The sequence below is a fragment of the Acanthochromis polyacanthus genome, chromosome 21 (assembly GCF_021347895.1).
Source record: "Acanthochromis polyacanthus isolate Apoly-LR-REF ecotype Palm Island chromosome 21, KAUST_Apoly_ChrSc, whole genome shotgun sequence".
Taxonomy (NCBI): domain Eukaryota; kingdom Metazoa; phylum Chordata; class Actinopteri; family Pomacentridae; genus Acanthochromis; species Acanthochromis polyacanthus.
The window spans coordinates 15,647,876-15,672,972 of record NC_067133.1 but is presented as its reverse complement, the minus strand read 5'-3'; the positions used below and the strand labels follow the sequence as shown (position 1 = coordinate 15,672,972).

Here is a 25,097-nt window from a genome sequence, read left to right as displayed (position 1 = left end):
TTTTTAAATGTATATCAGAAGAGTTAGTATTTTTAAAATGTATTTATTCATTATGTCATTGGTTTCTGACTTTGACTTACCATTGAAAAACAGCCACAAAAAGCAATAACTAAATGCATACTAAAATACTGCAATACAATACAATACAATGACTTTATTAATCCCAGAAGGTTAAGGTTGAACTTTAACAGGTCACTAAATATTTAGTAAGACAAATCTGCCAGATTTTACATTGCACATTTATAACAGATAGCTCAGCATGTTTCAAAATAAATACAGCAACAACGAACATACAACTGAAAAAATTTGTAATGTGCTCATAAAAGTCTTGTTTACTGAGTTAAAGCGTCTTTGCGCTAGTTTTATTTTTTACATATCAACCGGAAGCACGAAGATGCTATTCTGTCTGTCTTGACGGTATTGTGGGTTATTGTAGTTACTCGTTGTTGCCACAAGGGGGCGAACGAACTACATACTCCGACGTCAACGCTACATCTGCATTTAGCTAGTTCACGGCTTCTAGCATGAGCGTCAGCAGCTAATGGCACAGGCACCATGTGGTCTTTACAGCTCGTGTAAGTGGTCCGAGGCTCCACTGACTACCGTAACTGTCAAGTAGGTGATTGAATGTGAATAAATATTACAATAATTAACGTACTGATGAGCTGTTTTGAAAAGGCCTGTTTAAATTAATCTGCTGGCTACAGGTGTTCACCCAGTAGGTAGACTCATAACCGACATATCATGTACCAGGGCTGTAACCAGGTAGCGTCGTAAATATAATGAATATAATTAGGAAAATGTGTATGTGACGGTAAAATTGATTTTCTATCAATTTTTGCTTTTTAATATATTTTTTTAATTATTATTTTTTACTGTGGGGCTGCACAGTGGAGTAGTCGGTAGCGCTTTCGCCTTGCAGCGAGAAGATCCCTGGTCATCCCGGCTTTTCTGGGATCTTTCTGCATGGAGTTTGCATGTTCTCCCTGTGCATGCGAGGGTTTTCTCGGGGCACTCCGGCTTCCTTCCACTGTCCAAAAATATGCTGAGGTTAATTGATTATTCTAAATTGCCCATAGCTGTGAATGCGAGAGTGATTGTTTGTCTGTATATGTAGCCCTGCGACAGACTGGCGACCTGTCCAGGGTGTCCCCTGCCTTCGCCCGAGTCAGCTGAGATAGACTCCAGCACCCCCCGTGACCCTAGTGAGGATAAAGCGGTGTATAGAGAATGGATGGATGGATGTTCTGTATTTGACAAAAACATCTCTCCCTCTTTTTTTATAATTCAGACTTCACATGATCCAATTTTCTTTAGGGCACAGATGAAGCATAGAGAATGGATGGATTATTGTATTGTCGTCTAGTGGTCACGGCTAAAAACTGCTCCATTAGTGAATGTACGTCAATATGGACGTGATAACTTCTAGTATTTCCGGTGTGGTCTTTCAGAATAAAATGACACTTGAACTGAAATCATTAACATTAAAAAATCTGTAGTTGTAAATGTCTCATATTTGTGAAGTAATCTCCATGTTTGAGTACTTGAATTTGCATGGTCAAGTTTGCTAGATTTACCAATTCAAATAGATATCTTGGCTAATGTTATCTGTTGTTTTGTCACAAGTCAACACAAAATATGGCAGTCAATAGAAGTGTACGCTGGGTAAATTACAGTAAAATACGGCCAAATTCTATCATTGTTGTTCTGTTTTCTGTTTTTTTCCCCCCCAAAATACAGTTTTAAAAAAAATCTGATGCTTTTTGGGACCATAAACAAGAAGGACCATTAACAGCAGATTACTATAAAAAGTTTGTTTACAGTGATGACTTGATTTGGGACTCCCAGAAATAGGCCATCTTTTTTTTACTTTAAGTTAAATAATTTTGATTCCTAAAATAAATTTATGATTTGTCACACATTGCAGCCTTTAAATGCATCTTCCTAAATTCATAAATATAGAACTTACTTTATCTTTTATTGTTTTTTTGCGTTTTGGTGTAGGTATATGTATTTTTAAAAGCAAAGCAGAGTTAGTAAATTTCAATTCTTGATCATAAATGTTAAGAACATGTTATTTATGGAATACGTCTGTGGTCACATTTATTATAATTTACATGCAATATTAATGTAGTTGAGGTTAATGTGATATGTTGTATTAGACTGTAAACTTAATATTCTACTATATAGTAGAGGAATCTGGTAAACAGTAGTTTTCTGTTTAAGTAAATTACAATAATAATACTGAAAGAAATAACAGACAGTAAATGATTTAACTTTACTATATTTCTTTTCTTTTTTTTTTTTTCAGATCCGTTGTAGACTTTGGTGGGATGGCACCATGCAGAGAGTAGCTGTGATTTCAGAGACTGGTCTGAACTTCTGTTTTTTTTTTTTTGTGATCTTGCCTGGAGTGGCCCTCACCTTCCCCTTAGAGGAGTCATGTCACCACAGGAGGTGGAGCCTGGAGATAATCTGCCCTGTGCTTGGGGACATGGTGGGGTGGAGTCCCGGCGGCAGGGGGAGTCGTGGGTGGAGGGCTGGTGTTAGAAGGGAAAAGTCTGACTGGGTGGTTTCACAGGGAGCAGAGGCATTTGAGTCAGGGCACACATGCTTCAGCTGTGAGAGGCCCAACTCCCCTTGGCTGGCTGGCATCCCAGAGCAGAGAGAGATAGAGAGACCGAGGGCGAAGAGAAGTTAGTGTGAAGCTAAGTAGGAAGAAGAAACAAAGTGGTCGATAAAGTTTGGAAGGAAAGAGAACGTATTAGGACTGAGTGTGTGCAGCGGGGCTCCTGTGGGGTAGATTCCAGTAGGGTATTTTTAACCGTAGTGAGCGTTTGTATTCACAGTTGACAGCGATGGCAGATGCAGGTGTCAAGAAGGAGCTCGCAGAAGTGTCTTACGATGATGACGAGGTCGCTCTGGTGGGAGCCGCCACAGAGCCGGCGGTGGATGACGACGACCCCGCTGAGGAGGTGGGCCTGGTGCTGGCCACCGGCTCCGGAGACAAGAGTGAAGCTCAGATGAACGGCGTCATGGTCCTGTCTTTGCTGGACAAGATCATCGGGGTGGTGGACAAGATCAGCAGACCCAGAACGGTCTGGAGGCCCGGCAGGAGGCCATGGAGAAGTCCGTGTCGACCATCCAAGGGGAGCTGGCTAAGCTGTCCAAGAACCACGTCGGCACGACCAACACCGTCAACAAAATGCTGGAGAAGGTGCGCAAGGTCAGCGTCAACGTCAAGACGGTGCGCAGCAACCTGGAGAAGCAGGCGGGTCAGATCAAGAAGCTGGAGAGCAACGAGAACGAGCTGCTCAAGAGACGCAACTTCAAAGTCCTCATCTACCAGGTGAAGTGTGGGGAGGGAGTGTTCTTTTCTGATTTAGCAGCTTTGTTTGAGAGTGTGGTGATTCTAAAGACATAAAACTAGCATGATTAACGTTTGAGACGTGGATGCAGTCGGTGTGTGTGAAAGGGGCGTGCTGCATTCCCCACATCATAAAGGAAAGTTGCGTGAAAGTGTGAAATTCACCTGAAACGTCTTGACATCATCTCAGCAAAGGCGGCGAGAGTCGCACTGCAGCACGAGTTGACCTTTGTTAGCGAGAATGAAAAGGGGGAGTGATAGTTTTTCAGGATGGAGCAAAGCTTCGGCTCTGCGGTTTCCATGACATAAATGTCTGAATCACTTTTTCCTCCAATTTAAAAGCAGGCTGTAATATTTACCAAGGATCCAACACTGCGCTCCAGTATTCAGAAGCTGCTGTATTTAGCAAGAGGTGGATTCAGCTCTTAATAGTGAAGGGAAAAACAGTGGCTCGCATGGAAAATGAAGGCAAAGAGCGACCTCTCCCACTCCACGGGACTTCGTGATTACCCAACAAAACTATATAAAGACGAGAGGGTGTAAATAAAAATATAAGGCCTATAAACACAGGCATGAGGGGCTACTTGAGACAGAACCAGTGCCCCGCCTCAGACAGCTCAGAGGACGGATAGTTGGCAGGCTGCTGTCATGTAAGATGAAGATGTAGGTTTTATTATGAAGTTTTCCCAGAAGTGGCACACAATTACCATTCGCTGTGCACTTAAGTACATAACTGAAGAAGTGTTGGCATGACTTGGTTTTTCTAGTTGTTTTTCCTTTGGTAAAATCCGATTATCTTGGAATGAAAGTAGGCAAAAAAAAACCAAAGGAAAAGGCATATATGAACCCACATGTGAAGGCGTGAGTCAGTCTAACTACAGCAACTACCTCAGCTCTTTTTTTAGCAGGACGTGCAGCTGTATAAGCAACTCTGTGTCAGTTTAGGCCATAGGTGAAACAGTCTCGTGCCAATGGGAATATATCATTTGGAGATAAATGAAGTGGCAGCTCAATTAAACAGTAGTGGTTGATTTGTGTATAAAACCTCAGCTGGCTGGAAAAGAGAGGATTTTGCGTAAAGCTTTTAAAATAACACATATTTGCCCTACATTCTCTGCCAGTTGAATTAGAATTAAAGCTATATTACATTAAAATCTGATTTAAATAAATTTTGAACAGCCTGTGCAAAATGAACGTCTTTGAAAATACATTGCAAAAGTCCATCAGAAGACATTCTCTAACAATCTAGTTGAGATATAAGATTAACGTTACACATTACCTGCCTAATCTAAATGTAAAGCTCAAGACCTTACAATATTTTGGGAGAACAAGCCAGCAAATTCAGCACTTCCTTTCTCCTACAAACATGAGCAGAAGTGAATCTGAGGGTGAAATGTCTCTCGTGAGTGGAGCTCGCTTCAGGCTGTGTGCTGCCAGGCACAAACTTTTCACATCTCCCTCCTGGGATGTCCACTGTGGGAGCAGGTTACACTATTGGCATCTAGCAGAAATCCAATCATAGACACTAGACCTTAATAAATTACTCCGCAAAGCAGGTGCCTCCTGCTGTTTGCGACGTGTTTGCGTGATCTGCAGCAAACCTTTTCAACCGTGCAGTTGTCTCTGTTACAGATTCTGTTCCTAAACGCAGCTTGCAAGAACCTGCAGTTTTACAAAGCTTGAGATTTTGATATTTTGCACCTAGTTTTGATTGTGTTTCAGCCGACACTGTATAAATCACTGGATGATTTCCTGTCAGAACTGCCTGAGCTCTAAGGTCCTTATCACTATCTACACTTGGTCACTGTCATGGTTTCCCAGCAGTTGTAGGAGCTGCAGTTTCCACGTTGCAGCAGCTTTTTTTGGCCTCCTGCGGTCTATTTATTGCCGGTGGATGGCTACACCGTGTCCAGTTTAATTGACTGACAGACAGGGTGGTCACATATTGGCAGCAGCGCAAATCAACACTGGCTGTCTGTCAGGTTTCACCACTTTCCACCATCTCTTTGTGCGTTAATGTGTTAGAGGGGGATGAGTTCAGAATTAGAACCCGGGTAAGGATGAGATAAAGGTTAAGGTACGGCATGTGGAGGTTAATGCAAACCTCTGTGGAACTGATGTCGGCTACCGTTGTGTGTGTCACCAATATTGGCTTCCGCCTGCATTGTTAGTGTCAGTCAGCTGGAATCTGAGTAAGACAAGTGAAACATTTTTGCTGTGCAGGACCTTGTAGCCTGCTTTGTTGAGCTGATACCACCGTTAGCTGTAGGTGTCGTATTTTTCTCTGATGTCGCTCGCTCTGAGAATAGACACATACTTTAAGATTTTGGAGGCCGGAAAGACTGCGACAGGGTGTTTTATAATTAAACCTGCAATGACGGTAGCATGCAGATCCCCTGGTAACAGCAGGGTGTGGCAGTGAAGACATGCTTATCAGATGTACTTCATGTCAGCTGTGTTCTGGTGTTTGACTTCAGAGACAGAAGCGAAAACACAGTGTGAAAATACGTGTAAAGGCACAGGAATATTGGCACATAATTTAAAGTCAAGAACAAAAGCTAAGAGTAGTATTTTTGCAGAACGGCACATTTCTAAAGATTATATCATGATGCAGCACTTTGTAAGAATTCCAATTTGTTCTACTTTATACACTGGCAGGTGGTTTAATAATACATCATCATTTCTTGCTTTGTTTGAATCTGAATTTGCAAAGCAAAAAGTGGAATAAAAAGTAGAGTATTTGCCTGCATGCTGTAGACAAGTAGCATTAACTTGAAATACTCATATTTTGTTGGCTTTCTCTCCATAATATTGTAAGGACTTGAGTTTAACGTTTAAATTAGGCAGGGAATGTGTAACATTAATCTTATATCTCAACTAGATTGCTAGAGAATGTCTCCTGCTGGACTTTTGCAATGTGTTTTATAGACGTTTATTTTGCACAGGCTGTTCAAAAATGTAGTTAAATCAGATTCTAATGTAATGCATTGTATCTTACACTGCAATATAAAGACAATATAACTTTAATTCTAATTCAACTTGATGAGAATGTTGGGTAAATGTGTGTTAATTTAGAAACTTTATGCAAAATGAATCGTTTGAATCTGAATTTGCAAAGTAAGAAGTGGGGAAAAAGTAGAATATTTGCCTGCATGCTGTAGAATAGTAGCATGAAGTAGAAATACTCAGGTAAAATAATACAATTTAAAATATTTAAGGGTACATTTCACCATAGAATATCTCATGCAACACATCTCAGTCTGTCTATATTAGTCAGACTTGTGACTTTGGTGTAACTTGATTTTGGAAATTTGAACTAACCTCACTGTGGTCACGCCTCAGATAAGAATTTCGCAGCACAAGTGAGAGATCTGACTTATATTTTGGAGGTTTACAATCAGAAATGTATGCTAGGGAGAACTGTTAGGTGGAGTCTGTTTGGACAAGCGAGGATGGCCTTTTCGAATAACTGCCCCCTGACTGTGAGTGTCCTTGTAGCAGCTCGGGGTTTTCTTTTTCCCCTCCGCATGAAGCACAACGGGCCTGTCATCAGAGCTCTGTAGAGCACAAATGAGCAGTGATTCAGTGGAGCTCCTGCCTTCACACCCTCCCTGCATGTTTCCTCACTGACTGGACTGTGAGTGATATTGCTTTGCTCTATGGTGTCGTTTTTAAGAGAAGCCAACATAATCATTCAAAAGGAGTTGCACTTTATTTCCTGTTAGCCTCACGCAACAGGCTGTCGACTACTTTAGGCTAATTTCCTGTTTGAATGTTTGCTGATGACAACAGCTGTCAAGAAATGACTCCGTACCCAAAAACAAATATTCAGATTAAAGGGTTTTTAGATAATGCTGTGTTCTTCTAACTCAAGCCCTGGGATGGTGATTGTTATGATGCTGGCTCTAAATGCTGTAATTGTTACAGTCAATGATTTAAGCAGATTTAAGTCAAAAAACTAAAACGTGTTCATCTCTGTCAGTGAAATTAGAAGCTCTCTTAGCTTCTTCCAGTTTTTCATCTGTAATTTTTTGAACAATTTCGTGTTATTTTACAGATTTTCCCTCTTTTGTCACATTACAAATAAAAAAAAATATATTATTAAGTTTAAAAGTATTAATTTACAAGTTTACTGCAGTAAATAAACAGGTGAAAAACTGCAAACATATCTCCGTCTAAAATCTGATTTATTTATTTTTTTAACAAATGTGAATTTGTTTGTTTACAACATTTGACCTTAAAATTACCCTACATTTTACTGTATTTACATTACCAAAAATATGGTCATTTTACGTGTTTTCCGCTATTTAAAAGAAAAAAAATATGCATAATAAGGACTGGAAAACGGTAGATGATCTTTGAAACTATTATAGCCACTGTTTTCCCATGGTCCTCGTTTTTGAATGTCGCAGTATTTCACCATTTTTAACACATTTCTCAGGCCTACTTGCAACAGATTTTTTATTATTTATTGACTGATTTTTTAATTTACTGTGTGGGAGAAATAAAAGGTATCTGCTCAGTCTGAAACAGCCCTTTCAGTGAGCAGTAAAAGTCTTAAGCTGCTGCTGCCTAAAACCAAATAAAATGCTCCAGCACTGACTCAACTCAGTCTTTCACCGTGTTCCTCACAGTCTGTCCAGCAGCAGCACACTTGTATGGGACTGCAGTTTTACAGTTCTGCCTCCACAAATATTTCAAATGACAACCGAGCACTCAGGATTAGTCAAACACTCTGAGAGTCTGTGGTCCGTGCAGGCTGATGCACCAGGTGCAATTTGATGTCCTGCTCTTAGCGTCCCTAAAGTAGTCTTCAGGGGCAACTAACCATTCTTGAAAGTCAGGGCTCTGCCTGCTGTGGAGTCCAGATATCTGCAGTGATAAGTGGCTGCATTGATTAAAAAGCATGACAGACACAAGTTTTAATGTGCACTTTGTGTAGAGTAGCACCTTCATTCTGCCTTTATGTTCAAATGTATCATGCTGTGCTTTTGTGTACTTCAAAATCAGCAACTAAACACGTTTTCAATGCAACACAAACAACCGTATGAGTGTTTTCATTTAGCTTACATATGAAGTTTATCTACACTGTAACTGATTTTAACTGTATTTTTTTGAACAGTTTACTAATGTTTTTCAGATTGTTCAATTACAGAAAATGATTAGTAAAATCACACAAAAGGGGTAAGTTTGAAGTATTTCAATGTAAAAGTCTGTGTTCAACCAAAACAAACCAGCCAACACTGTAAATACTGTCCACATCAAACATCTGTATTTTCATGAAATCAATATTTTATGGACATTTGCCATTATTTGAAACAAAATATATATATTAAGGATTGAAAAATGGTAAATGATAGATTTTATCTTTTTAAATTACACATGACATTTAGCAAACAGGGAAAAACTGTACATCATGTCCACAAGGAAAAAAAATCTGTATTTTTGCAAGCTGTAATCTGTTCTTTTACAATTTGTGACCCAAAAATTCCAGTTTTACTGTATTTAAATCAGTGTTATTATTTCACTTTTCACGATTCACTTTTTTTCCACAGTTCTTTTAGTTCTTGAACATTACAGTATTCCATTGTTCTTTAATTTATCTTTTCTCTCACTCCTGCTGCCATATTTCCACCATTTTTACAGAATCTTTTACAGCGATATATATTTTTAACCTCAGTGTCCCAGCCAAGGGGTCACATGTGTGTGTTTGGTAATGCGCATTATCTGTTTAATTAAGTGGATTAATCTGGTTTATGCAACATGATAGTGTATGTTCATCAGAGTGTGAGACGGTGCTGCGGCGTGTCTGGAATTGGGGTGCGTTTGGCTGCAGCTCAAGGACAGTGATAGCCGTGTGGTCAACTCTCAGGGAGATGTAAGACGTCTCAGTTACAGACGACCACTTCCACACCAGCGTCAGGCACCTTTCAACCAACAAGCCTCCCCAGCAGCCCCAGTGCATGTTTCTTTAATAGCAGTTAACTCTGCCCAGACTCTGGAATAACTCAATGGGCTACTTCATCCCACTAAATCACTGCTTCCACGCATAGCTTCATTAGAGAAAAGGTGGTTAGGAAGCACTTAGCAGACCTCTGCAGACAAGAGCGAATAGGCAAACTCTGAACCAGCAGCACCAACTTAGTGTTGTGATTCATCCAGCTGGCATCCCTCTGCCCCTCCTGCCAACATGCCCACTTCTTCTCCTCCCTTCATCTCAGATTCTCTCCCTTATCGCTATCTACTTATCCCATTTTACTCCCACTCAGACATCCAATCCAGAACTAAGTGCGTGGCTCATTCAGTATTTGCCTCAGCACTTGTAAATATGCCGTCCTCTTCCCGTCTCTCCTCTCTGTCCTTCTGTCCTGCCGTCCTCGTCTTTCCTGGGTGGGTGGAAAGATGTCTGGCAGGCTCCACATTTCACTATTGCATGTCCGCTACCATGTCGAGCGTCTTCTGAGCTAAGCCCTGTGTGAGCCCCTGTATGTAAAGGATTGTCTATTAGGCTGGGTTGGTTACCTGCAAGACGGACACACATCTGTCTTGTACGCTCACATGTCATGCCTTATACGTTTGTGTAACAGCAATGACAAAAGTGAGACTATGTATTGAGTGGGTGCCACAGTTTCCTGGATTTTCCGCTGGTTGCCTCGAAAATTCATGTCCCCAGAAAGTGACTGCCTGGCCAAGAAGCAGTCCAGTAATTTGTAGTTTTACGCTAAACCGGTGGTTTCGCTTACAAATATGAGAAGGATATTGATCTTTTCATGGAACTCGCTAAAAGGAAGCAAATATGTGCATTTTCCACATTGTAGAACCATTCCTTTCAAGTCCAGTTAGTATTTCCCTTGCTTGTCTTTCCTATCTTGTTTAATTTGTTTTAGCAGCAACCAGCGACACAATGGAGCCAGAACGGTGTTTCTTTTGGCTTGTTCGGCCAAATGTGGATGTTGAGCTGCTCTGATCTTTCTCTCTTTCACATACATAGACACACACACACATATTTTGTTCACGACAAGGAACAAATGAGCTCAACCCAAAGGAAAAACTCTTCCATTGATGTCACGTGTTAACTGACCAGCATACTCTATTGTTCTCCTTGTTTTTCTGTTTGTTTTAGTAGATCGAAGATGAATTTCCATGCAGAAAAAAAATGACATTTATGTTGAGAGGAACAAGCATTTTGTACAATTAGGACTCATTAATGTCTGATGGTTATTTGCCATTACTGGAGAGGTGTAATTTTACAAATTCGCATACAGCACATTTCCTCTTTGCTCTGCCTTTCAGATCAAGTGTGCAACACTCTGTGGAGCTGTGGTGTGTGTATACAAGATGTTGGAGGTGGATTCGCTGGTAGTGTTACTGTATCTTTTCCTGTGCTCCTCTCAGTAGGATATACAGTTTGTCCTGCAGAAAGAGGACACTTGGTATTTAAACACGTGAAAACACTGCACGTCTGTACGCAATTATTATTAATTATTAGTTGTTTTATAATGTTAGCATGTGAATATGAGTCCAGTCTCCTGCAGCACCTTTTGGACCACCTGTGATTTATATGGTGCAGAGCATTTTTAAAAGGCGCATGATGATGTTGTTTAGAGGAAATGCGACCAATGTGGCTCAAGTTGTTTAAAGACAGCGGTTTATTATTGGTTCATGTTGTACATTGCGTTTCAACACCAAAATACCTCTCAATCAATCACCATGAGCATATGTTACAGCCTTGTGTTCAAACATAAGCCCATCTGCACGTGCACAACATGACACAGTCCAGCTGTTTTGCTATGAGCTGAGGACTGTTTGAGTTTCCTCTGTTAAAATAATTAGATTTTATGTGTCCTGATCTGAGGCTGCAGCTGCCTTCCCACCTCACCCGACATCCCCATCCCACCGCAGCGGACAGGATCTACCAGCTGGGAGGCCGATCAGGTCGCTCGTCAATTCGAACAGTTGTAGTTGTCATCCTGCTTCTTGGCCGGCGAGCAGAAATGTGTCCTCATAGCACATCACAACCTGCTGGAAGTTGCTGATACTCTGCATGCTGTTTATTCCAAGATTTGTAGACACACCCTTGATCTACGAGGCCATAGCCAAAATACAAAGTTGGCCAAATGATCTGAGTTGGTGTATTAAAGGAAACTGTTATGCTGTCTGCGATTATAAATACACCAGTAGCAATGCAATGGAATGGTGTAGTGTCCTGTTTCATTGAGAGGGTCTGAATTTAGCAATTAGTAGCACCGATTGATTGATTCATTCATTTGTTTTGCATACTGTATGAGTAGGTTTGTTTTGTTTTTACAGATAAATGTTTTTTTTTGTTTGTTGTCAGACACACTGAACATCAGTACTAGAAGTGGATATCTCGAAACTTCCTGCACACTGAGCTAGCACATAAGACATGTTTTAAAGAATCTTACAACTGCTCTAAAAACTGCAATCAAAGCTGCATCCGTGCATTCACTATTAATATACGTAACTGTTTTTCCTGTAACTTAACACGTTGCGTGTGAAGTCTAGTCTGTAGAAACCCTCGGTCTGAAGTGCAACAGTCAGGTTACCCGGTGGTATATTTCACTCCTGCTCTGACGGCTTGCTGTTCTTGTCATTGGTATGTGAATTATAGGCTGTTGCTGCGAGCGTGCCAGGACACTGTGGGTTTTGGGTACCCTTGGCATTAGATTTTGCATGCACATGAATGTTTTGGATGATTAATCTATAAATAAGAGAAATAGTAGCCAAACTATGTTATCAGTGTCAAAGGTGAACTTTAAAGTGAAGGATTTGACTATATTCTAGCGTTTCTATGCTCATATGGATGCTTACTTCAGCAGTGATTTCTGCTTTTACAATCTTATAAAGACTGATCCGGAAAGCTGTTAAGGCTTTTTAAAAATCAGCCTTAGAAAGTTATTACTGCTCACATAACCACACTATTTAAGTTGGGTTCATTGCTTGCATTTAGATTAAATAAAAAACTTTATTAATTCCTCGTGGAATTTTACCATCATTAGGACAAAGACACTCAGTGGTTGACATATGCTGGTGTTTTTGTATAGATGTCAGTTCTTCTAACTCTAAGGACCTAGCTGCTCACTTCAGAACAAAGTGAAGCATATGAGTGATTGGCTGGATGTCCTCCTTCCTGCACTTGGCAGGAGTTATTGTAAGTTAGTCATTACATTGTTGTATTAAATGTAGTTAAGTAGTACAGTTTCCTAAAGTCGGCCTTATTGGTGTATTCATGTGTACAGCTTAGATCTACACATCACTTAATCCTATAGAGCAGAACTTTTGCACTGAAAAGATGAATAACAATGAATACAGTCCTTGTCACAACATACTTTTTCACCTCAGTAAAAGGTTAAAATAATTCAAATAACCTTCAAAATTTACATGTTTGTAGGAAGATGCTTAAATTCATGCTCATGCCTAAACCAGTTTCAAGCTTCCAAGTACACAAGTGGAAAATATGAACCGACTGAGAATTGTATTTGTCAGAAACTGCACTTGGTGCACTCTGTCGTCAATATGGAACCTTTGGAGAGGAGGACATGGTTATATAATATATTCCAGCACTGTAGCTGCCAGTTCACACAGAGGCGTAAATGGAAAAGTACATTTTCTGTCCCTTAACCGGACTAACCCTGCTGGGATTCCAGTGGTTTTGGAATCGTGGATGTGGGAAGGCTGAGCTGTGGAAAAGGGCTTCCCCATGTGTATGAAATCACAAATTACTGTGACAGAAAAACCGAGGAACTCCCTTCCTGTGGCGTGAACTGTAACATGGCATCGCCGTGTTGGCTCTACGATATACAGTAGCCTTCTGTTTGAATGAATCTGTCTATAGAAAGAGTGGGATTGCTTGTCAATATTTCCATTACCCACAGGACTCTTAGACACGGTGCCATCCAACAGCTTCAGGAAACAGAGTCTGCATTGTGCCCTCAGTCGTAGGAGTCACCCCACAATACCTGAGGTAGTAGGCGGCTGGCTAGTCCTCTGTGAATTGTTTGAGCCTAATTTATCGGAGTGTGGGTGGCATCAATATTAATGACCAGAGCACATTAGCGTCCTTATTTTAGCCTCCTAGCTCTCTATAGGAATCAAACCATTGCAATTTCGGCCCATGCAGGGTTCTAACACGCAAACTTCCAGCTCTGCTACATGTCAATCTATCGTTTGGCCTTCTCCCGTCCTAGAGGGGCACATGGGTCAGTGATATCACTCATTGTGAAAGCGAAGTGCACAGCTGCAAGGACTGGACAGGATCAGACAGCTGCTCCTGTGACTCACCGGAGAGGCTTTTCATCACACTGCCTCAAAAGGAATAGTGTGTGTCTGTCTACAAGTCTGCTAAATGTTTGCATACATGTAAGTGGATCGAGATCGTCTCTGTTATTGTGCATGGATACGCTATCTAAACAATAATATACATTTCCTAACAGTTGGCGACATCATCCATCCACTATATTGATTAATTGTTGATTTGTAATAATTTGTCATATTTATTCTAAATGCAAATAGAAAAGTTAGTCATAAATAAAACATGTTTCCAGTCAGTCACAACAGAATGTAATCAAACATTTTAAGATTTGCTTCGTGCATTAGGGTCACTGTTCATTTTTCATTCAGAATGTGTATTTATTATTCAGTTTTTTTTTTTTTTAGAATTATGACAACTTCTTTCTGCAATCAAAGGTGGCTTTAATTACCAGTATTAAGTGTTTTAAATTGTCCAGGTATGTTAAGATAAAGGAGGTGACTGGAAATCCTGAACTTATCAAACCAGTTTACTGAAGATACCTCAACTTCAGTTTAGTTCTAAATCAGCTCACACAGAAATTTGCTATAAGTTACACACAATGTTAAATGACGATGCAATTACCAAAATCATTACATTAACCACCATTAGCTACTTAGGAGGTCGAGCAAAATCAGTAGATTTTTGTCTTGTACCGATGCCTTTACTTAAGAAGTGGAAACTGGAACTTTACATTTGGTGTGTATTGGTCTATTACCATTGTATACTAAATAGGTTGCAAAGCAGTAGTTACCCATATTCATTTTTATGATCACATATATCACTAAAAATCATACAACCACTTTACAAGTAACAAGGGGAAGCATCCTGAGCAGATGATATGAACATTTTTGTGTGTGCATGTAACCTGTGAGATCAAAAATGACTTTTCTTGTATTCCAATCACTTCACTGGCATGCCTGTAGTGTTGTCAGTGGTACCATATTTAAGCAATTAAGCAAGAATATTGAACCTGGTGTTCAGTGAAGCTCTTGTAAAAGCAGCTACAGAGACAGAAAAAGGCGACGGAGACCAATAAATGCCAGCGGCTTTAATCAAAGCAGCTGTGGTCCCATTATAGTGCTGATTGAGGCCACTGATTTCTCTGTTGTCCTTGGTAACAGTCGGCAGTTACTTTATCCGCCAGCCTTTGTATGAGTCAGACAGGATATTTTCCCTCTGATAATATTTAGACGATGAAACTTCATCGCTGTTGTTACATGAGCAGCGTGAAGCATTCTTATTGAATATAATTTAATACTCGTGTCCAAGCAGGAGGGTTCTGATCTCCTTCAAGTGATGCTGATTCTAAATGCATATTTTTTTCTGCTTCGTTTTTCTGTCTACCTTGGTTTTTCCTTTTTGGGTTGAAGCAGTCGTTTTAAGCTAGAAATTCTCCCTTCATGCTTCTGGGACATTTTCATTGCAGCTCCTGCTTTGGCTCGGACAGTTGTTGACTTGTCTGAGCAAATCAAAGACACACTCAGAGAGAGAGAGAGAGAGAGAGAGAGAGAGAGAGTTCCTGCACTTTCTAGGCAACTTTTCCGTAAGTTATGATTAATACTGTTGGAGGGAAGAAACATTAAGCAAGACATGTCTTACTTGTTGAATCGAGCATACATACTCTGTCACTAGTCCCCTAGCACCTGTCAGTAAACACACACACACACACACACACACACACACACACACACACACACACACACACACACACACACACACACACACACACACACAAACGTGGACATTTCCACAGTCGGTAAGTGTGAGGAGAGAGGATGGTAACACAGGGACGCTAATGGACTTCACATATTAGAGACAAGCTTTGTAATCAAGCCGGGAAACCCAAACAGGGCTCGCTGATACGATCACAATTTCCACAGAGCTGGCTTAGTCAGGTTTTCAGAATGCAAACAGCAATGTTCCCAGGGGCCCTGAAAGTCTAAAAACAACTAAAGCATTTTAAAAATGTGACTAAAATATAACAACCGAATTCATCACTTGCTCTCAACATGTTCTCATGTAGAGACTCATAGTTCAGCCAGGACAATATTTACTTGTATGTTCATTGTCAGTGTCTGTGTGTACTTTATGATTGGTAGCATAAACACATTTTTTCTAAGATTGTTACTCATAAAATTAGGTTAGTGCAACTAGTATTATTTATTTCATGTTATTTAACAGGATTCTATGTACTTAATTACTGTGCGTGCAGCTTTTTGAATTGGTCAAAGGAACAACATTTTGTCTTCTATGAATCTTTTTAAAAATTTTGAACAACAATTGTGCATGGGAACACACAATATTTAAATCTTGAAAACAAAATCAGCGTTTAAATTATGCAGTATTAAGTTTCTGCCATTACTAATTAAGTTTATCTAAATCAGTAAATTAGATTTTATTGTCTCCTGCAGCCATAGACTTAACACAGTGGTAGGAATAACTCCCATGAATAACTTTACGGAGTGCAGCAAAGTAAGTTTGAGGCATTTCAGAAACAGTTACTGTTACATCGTTTCACACCAGAGAGTACTGACAAGTTTATTTAACACTGTGGCATTTTACACACAGTTTGGATGTTACAGTTATGAAAAAATATAATGGCCTCATATGAAGATTGTCAGTTTATTGTTCTGCATTTATGTTTAGAATACTTTAAACGACAAATTATCAATGCTATTATGGGCCAAAACTCCAAATAGCCAGGCTACGCTCTCTCACAGTATTAGAGCAGCATAATGCTATATTTTTATCAACAACATGTGGAACCTTTAAGAAAAACAAAGAAAGTCATTGAGCTTTTTCCTTGTGTTTAAATCAGAAATAATTCCCAGAAAAACTCACTGACAAATTGGGCAGTGAAGATCTTGATTAGCATTGCATACCACTGGTGAGGCACAGTGTTGTCCTTCACCGTGTTGTATTTTTCCTGCTATTTATGACTTCACCGGCTCCCAGCATGCCCAGCACTGCTGTTTTCCATTGACTACAGAAGCTTCCTGTTCAGGTGTTCATAGTTTGGCTTTATGGGAAAAAAAACACTGTCTGCATGAGTACTTATACTCACACAGTTACGTAAGTTTTACATTTTTATTTCTACACAGAGGCAGTCTTTCCTTTGGGTTTGTCAAGAAACATGAGACATTTTTAATACAATATCTAATTTTTGATCTGTTTTTTTTTAAAATATAGGTATGTATTATATTGAGTACTAGTAATGCAGCCCCTCAGTCAAACTCCCCCCTGCAGCAGTTCAGTCCAGGACTTATGAGGTCACTGTTTCTTACACAGTCATACGCATTGTGCAGTGTGTTTTTATGTATTTTATGTCACTGTAATTACACATGATTATTCTATGAGGGCATATTTTAAAATCTTGACTTAATTGTGTCAAAAACTAGTCACATTTCAGGAAAATGTTCCAGTGAAATCATGTGCTAATGCAGTCAAAAATATCTTCCATTAATGTTATTTTTATAACTCAATCTCACTTTCCTCAGTCTGCATATGTTCAACGCAGGTGCGGTATTTATTTTAGTCTAATTGTAATACACTCAGAACAACTGAGAACATCATGTCAGTATATTGTTGTGTAGATGTCAGCTGTTTATCCAGCTTAGCTTCGCCACCCACCAGAGACAACATGAGGAGGTGGTTGCTGTGGCGACGCAGCACTGTGTATATCTGTTGCTGTGCGTGAGGGGAGGGTGTTGTTTGGTTGGGGGGTGTCGGTGAGACTGAGCGCTGCAGTGGCTGGTAGCCAGAGAACGGTAGATGGAATTCAGAGAGAGGGAAAGGCCAGCCCAAAATAAACCCATACAGAGCGGGTTGGCCAGGGCCGCACCACACACAGCTCCAGATAAGGATTCAATGTCCATTTTATGATTGGATCGTATGGCGGTATTTCAACTTCCCAGGGAGATGTGCTGCCGATGTGATCCGACAGGTGTCTTTCAGAAGTCAAATATTAGGAATTAAATTTTTTTTTCTATGAAGTTAGTTAATGATTTTGTCATTTATTTGAAATTTGTAACTCTTACTGTGAAACACTGGTCTAAATATAACCGTGACAAAATGTTAATCCGTAAAATTGTTTACTTTTGCTTAAAAGTAAGTGTTTTTACTTAACCCTCGTGTTGTCCTGCAGGGCAAAATTGAACCATTTTAAAGTCTGAAAATATGGGGGGGAAAAAAATATTTTCACAGTGAAATGTCTGATGTCCACATTTTCAACATTTTTGGGAAATCTTTCAACATTTTTTGGTGGAAAAAAAATGTTGAAAATGTTTCTTTAAGAACACTCACATAAAAATCAACCAAAATCCAGCGAATCTCACCGGATTTTAGTTGATTTTTATGTGAATGTTCTTAAAGAAAATATTAGAAGTTTTACTGATATATATGTAATCACTTTAGATATTTTTAGGATTTTTTGGAAGATTTTTATTCATTTTTTTGAAAGTATTTACAAGAATTTTCTTGCCAAATTTTGGGGATTTTTTAAATATAACTCTTAAGGGAAGTTTTTCAGGAATTATTGGAATTTTCTTCCTGAAGGTTTTGCAAATTTTCAGAAATTTGGGGAATTTTGTTGCGGAACTCTTGGATTTTTTTCAGACAAGGAAACAATATTTTTTGATGCTCATAAATGAGGATAAAAGGAGGGTTAACAGATTAAAGTGTATATAGTTTAACTGTGTATTTTGATTTGTTGCTCTCTTCTCCTATACTCTGCTCTTAGTACTGTATGTCTAATCTACCTCTGATTTCTAGTTAACTAGATGTTGAGTGGCAAAACGTCTCCATGAAAGTGAGTTGTCATATTTTGTGACTACATTGCCATTATAGAGTACAATACATGTGGGCTAAAGAGGATGTAGTACTTGTTTGTTGTGTCACATGAGGTGAGAAAGAGGACAGGGAGGAGCAGAGCCAGTGACAATTTAATCTGAAGTGACATCTAGGAGGTGGGGGTGATTGTGCTTAAAATCACAATGATGAAGGTGCTCCCTTGTGATTAAACACAACTGATTGTTTGACATGGGGATGATGATTAATTAGAGAAATTATTGCAGCCTTATTAAACTATTTTAACAATATTCTTAATGAAGAGGTGTTGAATCCTATGACAAGATAAATAGGCTCCTGCAACTAGTGAGCCTGCAAAGCTAAGATCTAAATATGCTGCTTTAAAAACGATTACACAGAGCTGAAGTCCAACAGGAGAGAGTTCTAAAGTTTAGAAGCCACAACTTAAAAGCACAGACACATTTAGTTTTGAATATCCAATATACTTGATCAGAAGTCCTTAGAGATCTATGGGTGACATATGAAAGCAGTAGTTGAGGGCAGTCGCCTGATTATGCAGGGCTCTAAAAGTAACCACAAGAACATTGAAATTCATTCTGAATGTGAGAGTAGAAATTCTAATGTTACAGCTTTCACACATTATCATGAAATTGAATTGAATGAACAAATTGTTGGGACACCCAGATGGCCCAATTGGTTGACCGGGTGACCCATGAACGACGCAGCAGCCTCGGTTTGATTCCAGTTCACGGCCCTTTGCTGCAGGTCCTCCCTTCATTCTTCTCCATACTTTCCTGTCTGCCTCTCTACTAACCTGTCAGAGCCAAAAAATAACTTTAAGAATGAACAAATTCTTGTAATTCACTATTTTCATTGTACACTATATAAAGAGTCAAAATATAAGGTAATTAGAAATGTAAGAAAATCACTATTAGGAACATCAGTTAATCAGTCCCAGTTTTGGTTTCTAAAAGGGTTACTGCATTCGCTTCGGTATGTGGCTGGCTGGCTGGCTGGCTGGCTGGCTGGCTGGCTGGCTGGCTGGCTGGCTGGCTGTGTGTGTGCGTGCGTGCGTGCGTGCGCGTGCGTGCGCGTGTGCGTGCGCGCGCGCGTGCGCGTGTGTGCGTGTGTGTGTGTGTGTGTGTGTGTGTGCGCGTGCGTGCCCGGTTCGATATCTCTGCACGTGCGGAAGTCAGGATAATCAAACTTGTCACTGAAGATCAGTCTAAGGTCCCCTGCTCACTTGTGAAGTTACAGGTCAGCAGATCAAGTAGGAAGGGATATACATAGGATGATCAAAATTGATAGAGTATCATGGATGGGCGTGGTTCTGCCCTCTACTAAGGGCTCGTCTAGTTTACAATTACAACAACAAGTGTATCTACAAAGTAACTGAAGATGGCGACAGTTCTGGGATTAAATCCACAGAGGAGCTGTGAGGTGTGGCACCAAGGTGCAGCTGGGTGGGACCGCTAATCTCCACAGGGATCAGAGACATGCTGCTGGGAGGATCGTATTCTTAGCATAATACTGCTTCTCCCTGTGTGACTCTCACGGTACCACACTGACAGAGTCGTGCCAAACAACATGGAAATGTGGTCACTGTAGTTATGATTGATTGGCAGCTGTTAGCATAACAGCAGTGTAGTTTGTTGTTTGTGTGTTTACGGCTACAAAGACATGCCCTTAATTTGTGAATTCATGGAAAACCTTTGTGCAATCCTGTTTGCATTGCAAAATTTTAGACCTTTTCCCCTAAATGATGAAGTAAGACTAGAAAGAAATATGAGCGTATGCATCTGATTTTACAAGTGGCCACCTTTTTGTATTACTGGAAACAAAACTGATAGTATGGGCCTACTTCTGGGTTTACATATAAAGATATTTTTGACCATATGTGAAACTGCTATACTACTTGCGTTATGTGATAAAATGAAACTGCACTAACCACAAAGCATTTCCAGTGAAATCAAAACATTCTAAATAACATACCTTTTAGAATTTATAGATAATCTGTAATTTTTCCAAACGTTTCTGTACTTAAAATTTAAGCTGGAATTAATTGATGTTGTTTTCATTTTTAAAAAATTACATTACAGAGTGTGTGAATTTAAGTTTTTATACAGAAATGATGTCACAATGGCAGGAAAATCGCCTGTGGTTAGATACCACAGTTAGTTGGCTTTAGTTTCAGTTTGATGGGTTTTACAGAAAATATAGGATTCCTTTAAAGCCCATTGCTATAATAATCTTACAGAGCCATGTCATGCAATATATGTGAGTATACCAGCCTATGTTCTTATATTTTTATTGAGACTTAAAATCTAAGACAACTTGTCTTTTTTGGCATGATGATTGTGGACACCACTAGGTGGCACTCCGCACCAGCAGTAAACTGAACTGCTGTGCACTGAAATGACACATGCCTCTGCAATGTATCACACTCACATTTTCCTTTTCATTTCTCCCCAAGTCCATTAGCTTCACTTTATCAGGCTGACAATATGCACAACATGCTAAACGAAATGCCATGATTTACATTAATCATGTAGTGCAATCAGTGGAACTTGATGTCTGCTGATATGATAATAAATGTCAAATTGAAAATATTATTCAATTCACACTCTGTAATCCCTTAAAATATCTGCTGTGGTTTGATAGTCTTCTGTCATTCTTATCTGTCCTACTTTGTGTCCTCAGGACCAAGTGAAGCCACCAAAGGCATCCAAAACCAAGACAGGAGAGGCAGTAGTTGAAGGTAAAGCAGTGGAGGGCCTCGAGCAAATACCAGAGGAGGAACAAGAGGGATGTCCAGCCAGTCTCAATTCAGATGAAGAGGTGGAGATTGAGGAGATTATCGAAGAGTCTCGTACAAAACGCCTCCAGCGCACCACCAAACAGCAGGTGGACAACATAAAGAAAGCCTTCTCCAAAGAGAAAATGGAGAAGACCAAACTAAAGACCAAGGAGAACCTGGAGAAGACCAAGCAGAGAACCCGTGAGAACCTGGAGAAGACAAGACAGAGAACCCGTGACAACCTGGAGAAAACCAAGCACAGCCTCGAGAAGAAGATTGGCAAGCTCGGGACCCGCATGACTCCCAACCAGGAGCGCAGGGCGAAGATGAAGACCTCCAAAGAGAAGGTGAAGAAGTCCCTCACCCCTGACCACACGGTCTACGCTCGCTCCAAGACCACCGTGTACCGTGTGCCCCCCTTTACCTTCCATGTTAAGAAGATCCGAGAAGGAGAGGAGGAGGTGATGCAGAACACAGAGATGGTGGAGGTGTCCGAGGCAGAGGTTCAGCCGGGCGGAGAGGAGAACGGGCTGGGTTTGCACGTGGAGGTGGAGGAAGGTGAGCTGGTGAGTGTAGACAGCCCAGAGATGGAGGCTCTGTTGGCAGTGACTGAAGACTCTCAGCTGGTCAGCGTGGAGCCAGACCACCTAAAAATGGCCCAACATGAATAAAGCCTCTTAGCTTCACAGGGCTGTGATGGAAAAGATGCAAGGATGATGTAGGAAACAGTCGTGGTAGGTGGAAGAGTCTAATCACAAGGACACAGCAATGGTCGTGGGGACTTCTTCGATGTGATCAAAATCAATGACAACTTACTTGTTTTCTTTTCTCTTTTTATTTTACCCATGAGGGATAACTTTCATATTTGCTCATATTTAGCAAACAAATAATAAAATAAAAACAAAAACAAAGCTAGCTTTTGAAGTATCCTACAGGCTGACTGGTCATTCTAGACTTTTACATCCAGAGTATTTGCTGTTTGTTTGATTCATTGTGTGGCTATGAGAAAAAAAAACATCTTTGCTATGAAGACGTCATGTTTAGCATTTCCTACGTATCACATGCACATTCATATGTATGGTAAAAGAAAGTTGCTGAGAAGATGTATTGTTCCAATGATATAATGGATGGTTTAAGTATAGAAGTGTGCATGTGTGAAACAAAAAGTAGGCAAGTAGGCCTGCAGAATAATACAGAACTGAGAGTGCTGGAGGAGAGGAGTTGAGTGTATCTGGACTTGAACTAAAGGATTTACAAAAAGCAAAAAGTTTTTTTTCCTGACAACTACTTTGCCAGATGTTGCAATGTAATGTTTGTCAGTATTAAAGACTGAAGTGGAAATGACTGAAAATAGATGTATAATGTCTAAAAACAAATATTGGGAGCACTGAAACACTGACAAATTCAACTATCACGATGTTTAAACATATATAAGACTACACTAAATAGGAAAAGATGCTCGTTTTAAGACCTCACTTCTTGCCGTTATTAACTTGACAGACATTAAGTCATTATTCTTTTTGTACATGTTCTGTGTTTTGGTGGAAAAGGTAGTGACAAACAATCATACAGTCCCTAAAGAACCTGTTATTGAATGTTCAGTTATACTATGTGTTCATGGGGGAAATATGTTGTGCTACTATATTCTTGTTTCCTGATTTGGTCGCTCATTAAAACATTTCAGCTGTAATGTAATGAAATACTTACAGTTGACGATAATGAAATCGAGAATGTAACATTTGCTGCTGTGTATTTTATCAGTGCATGCTTGAAATCATGGTTTGATCATCACTTTACTGTTTTGATGTACATTTTTTGCATCACATATGTTGGACATATTGTACTCACTAAGTTTCACTTGGCGCACTGCTGCACAGAGGAGAATAAAAATGACTGCGTCACCATGGCCACAGCTCATCACAGTACTTTTGCATGTCCCTATTAAATTTCCCCAAAGTAATTGCAGGCAGAAAAAGGATGATCTGAAAGGCAAGATGACGGTTTAATGACTATGTAACAGGTTCAGAGGAAAATGTCATCCTAATTGCGGTTGAACGAAGACAGCACACTGCCAGGTATTATGAATGGATTGACACTTTGATAAATGTCAGAACGCCGCTACAGTATAATCCTGTCCAGAAACATTTTTGCAGAGACCAGATGGAATCTTGTGGACTTCCACTGGATTATAAAAGGAGCACAGCCCTTGAAAAAGCCATCTGATCATAAATCATGACATAAAGTTGTCATTATAAGATAGAGATGCATGCAGGGTGCGAAGGCAGTATTGCAGTTGAAATTATTCTAAATATCAATCCATTCTTTCTCTATACACTGCTTTATCCTCACTAGGGTCACGGTAGGTGCTGGAGCCTATCCCAGCTGACTCGGGCAAAGGCAGGGGACACCCTGGACAGGTCACCAGTCTGTCACAGGGCTACATATACAGACAAACAATCACACTCACATTCACACCTGCGGGCAATTTAGGGTTATCAATTAACCTCAATATGTTTTTGGACTGGGGCTGCGCAGTCCAATATGCTGAGGTTAATTGGCTACTCTAAATTGCCCGTAGGAGTGAATGTGAGTGTGATTGTTTGTCTGTATATGTAGCCCTGTGACAGACTGGTGACCTGTCCAGGGTGTCCCCTGCCTTTGCCCGACTCAGCTGGGATAGGCTCCAGCACCCCCTGCGACCCTAGTGAGGATAAAGCGGTGTATAGAGAATGGATGGATGTTTTTGGACTGTGGGAGGAAGCCAGAGTTCCCGAAAAAAAACACGCATGCACAGGGAGAACATGCAAACTCTATGCAGAAAGATCCCAGGCCCAGGCTGGGATTTGAACCAGGGATCTTCTTGCTGCAAGGCAAAAGAGCTAACCATTACTCCACTGTGCAGCCCTATTCTGAATATGACAAGACCAATGTTTAATCATAGCCACATTTGGCCATGCAAGGCGCAAGTCTCCAAGACAGGAGCAATGCGAATGTGTGGCTTCTATTTTCCTCCCTGGAGAGGAGGTGTGACCTTGATGTGGCGCAGGCAAACACGGACACCCACTGTGTAGCATGGAACACCATTAAAATAATCAATGGGCAGGGGAAAATGCAATTAAGTAGAGTGCTCTCTGTGAGCACTGAGCAGGGTAGGGAACAGTGAGAAAGACAGAGAACAAGGATGCTTGTCTGAATGTGTGTGTGTTTGCGAGTGTGTTGTATGTGCATACCATTTGCACGAGCATGAAGTGGAAGTGTCATAGAATTAAAAAAAGAAGTCAGTTATAGCCCTGTAAAATCCTATAGGCTTTGAATTTTTATAGCATTGTTTTTATGACTTTTTTGACACAAATATTTAAATAGTCTCAGCAACACCTGTAAGATATTGATCCCATTGATGAAATGTGTGATTTTGCCCTCATGTATATTTTGCTTTGTTTTAAGCTACTGGTTATTCTATAAAATATTAAGCCAGACTGCTATAAATGTGATTTAGACCATGCACTGTCTATGTAGACAGAAATGAAAGTAGCCACACTGCTGCAACATATAGTTGCTCTTGGTGTTGCTGATTCATACTGAAGTAATGCAGCTTGCCTGATTCTGTTGTGTTTAAGGTTCATTTTTGCCTAACCATCTCATTATAAATAAAGGCTTGCTGAATAATAAAGTGTTTACTGCCTGTTATTTCGTTTTAATTATTTTTTTGAGCCTATTCTATACTCATGTGTAATATTATGTGTTATATTCTACTGTGACAAGAGGCTCGGGTAAACCAGACAGTGAATTTTGATTGGAAGGGGTCAATAATAAAC

At 40.1% G+C, this 25,097-nt stretch overlaps 1 protein-coding gene across 1 annotated transcript; it reads left to right on the top strand.

Moving 5' to 3' along the window:
- The first annotated feature begins 2,424 nt into the window (after window positions 1–2,424).
- On the top strand, window positions 2,425–24,955 carry cavin1a (caveolae associated protein 1a). Its single transcript, XM_022206217.2, is given in 3 exon segments — window positions 2,425–3,078; window positions 3,081–3,349; window positions 21,186–24,955. Coding segments are annotated over 3 exon segments (1,257 nt in total). The 5' UTR covers window positions 2,425–2,858; the 3' UTR covers window positions 21,954–24,955.
- Window positions 24,956–25,097: the final 142 nt, after the last annotated feature.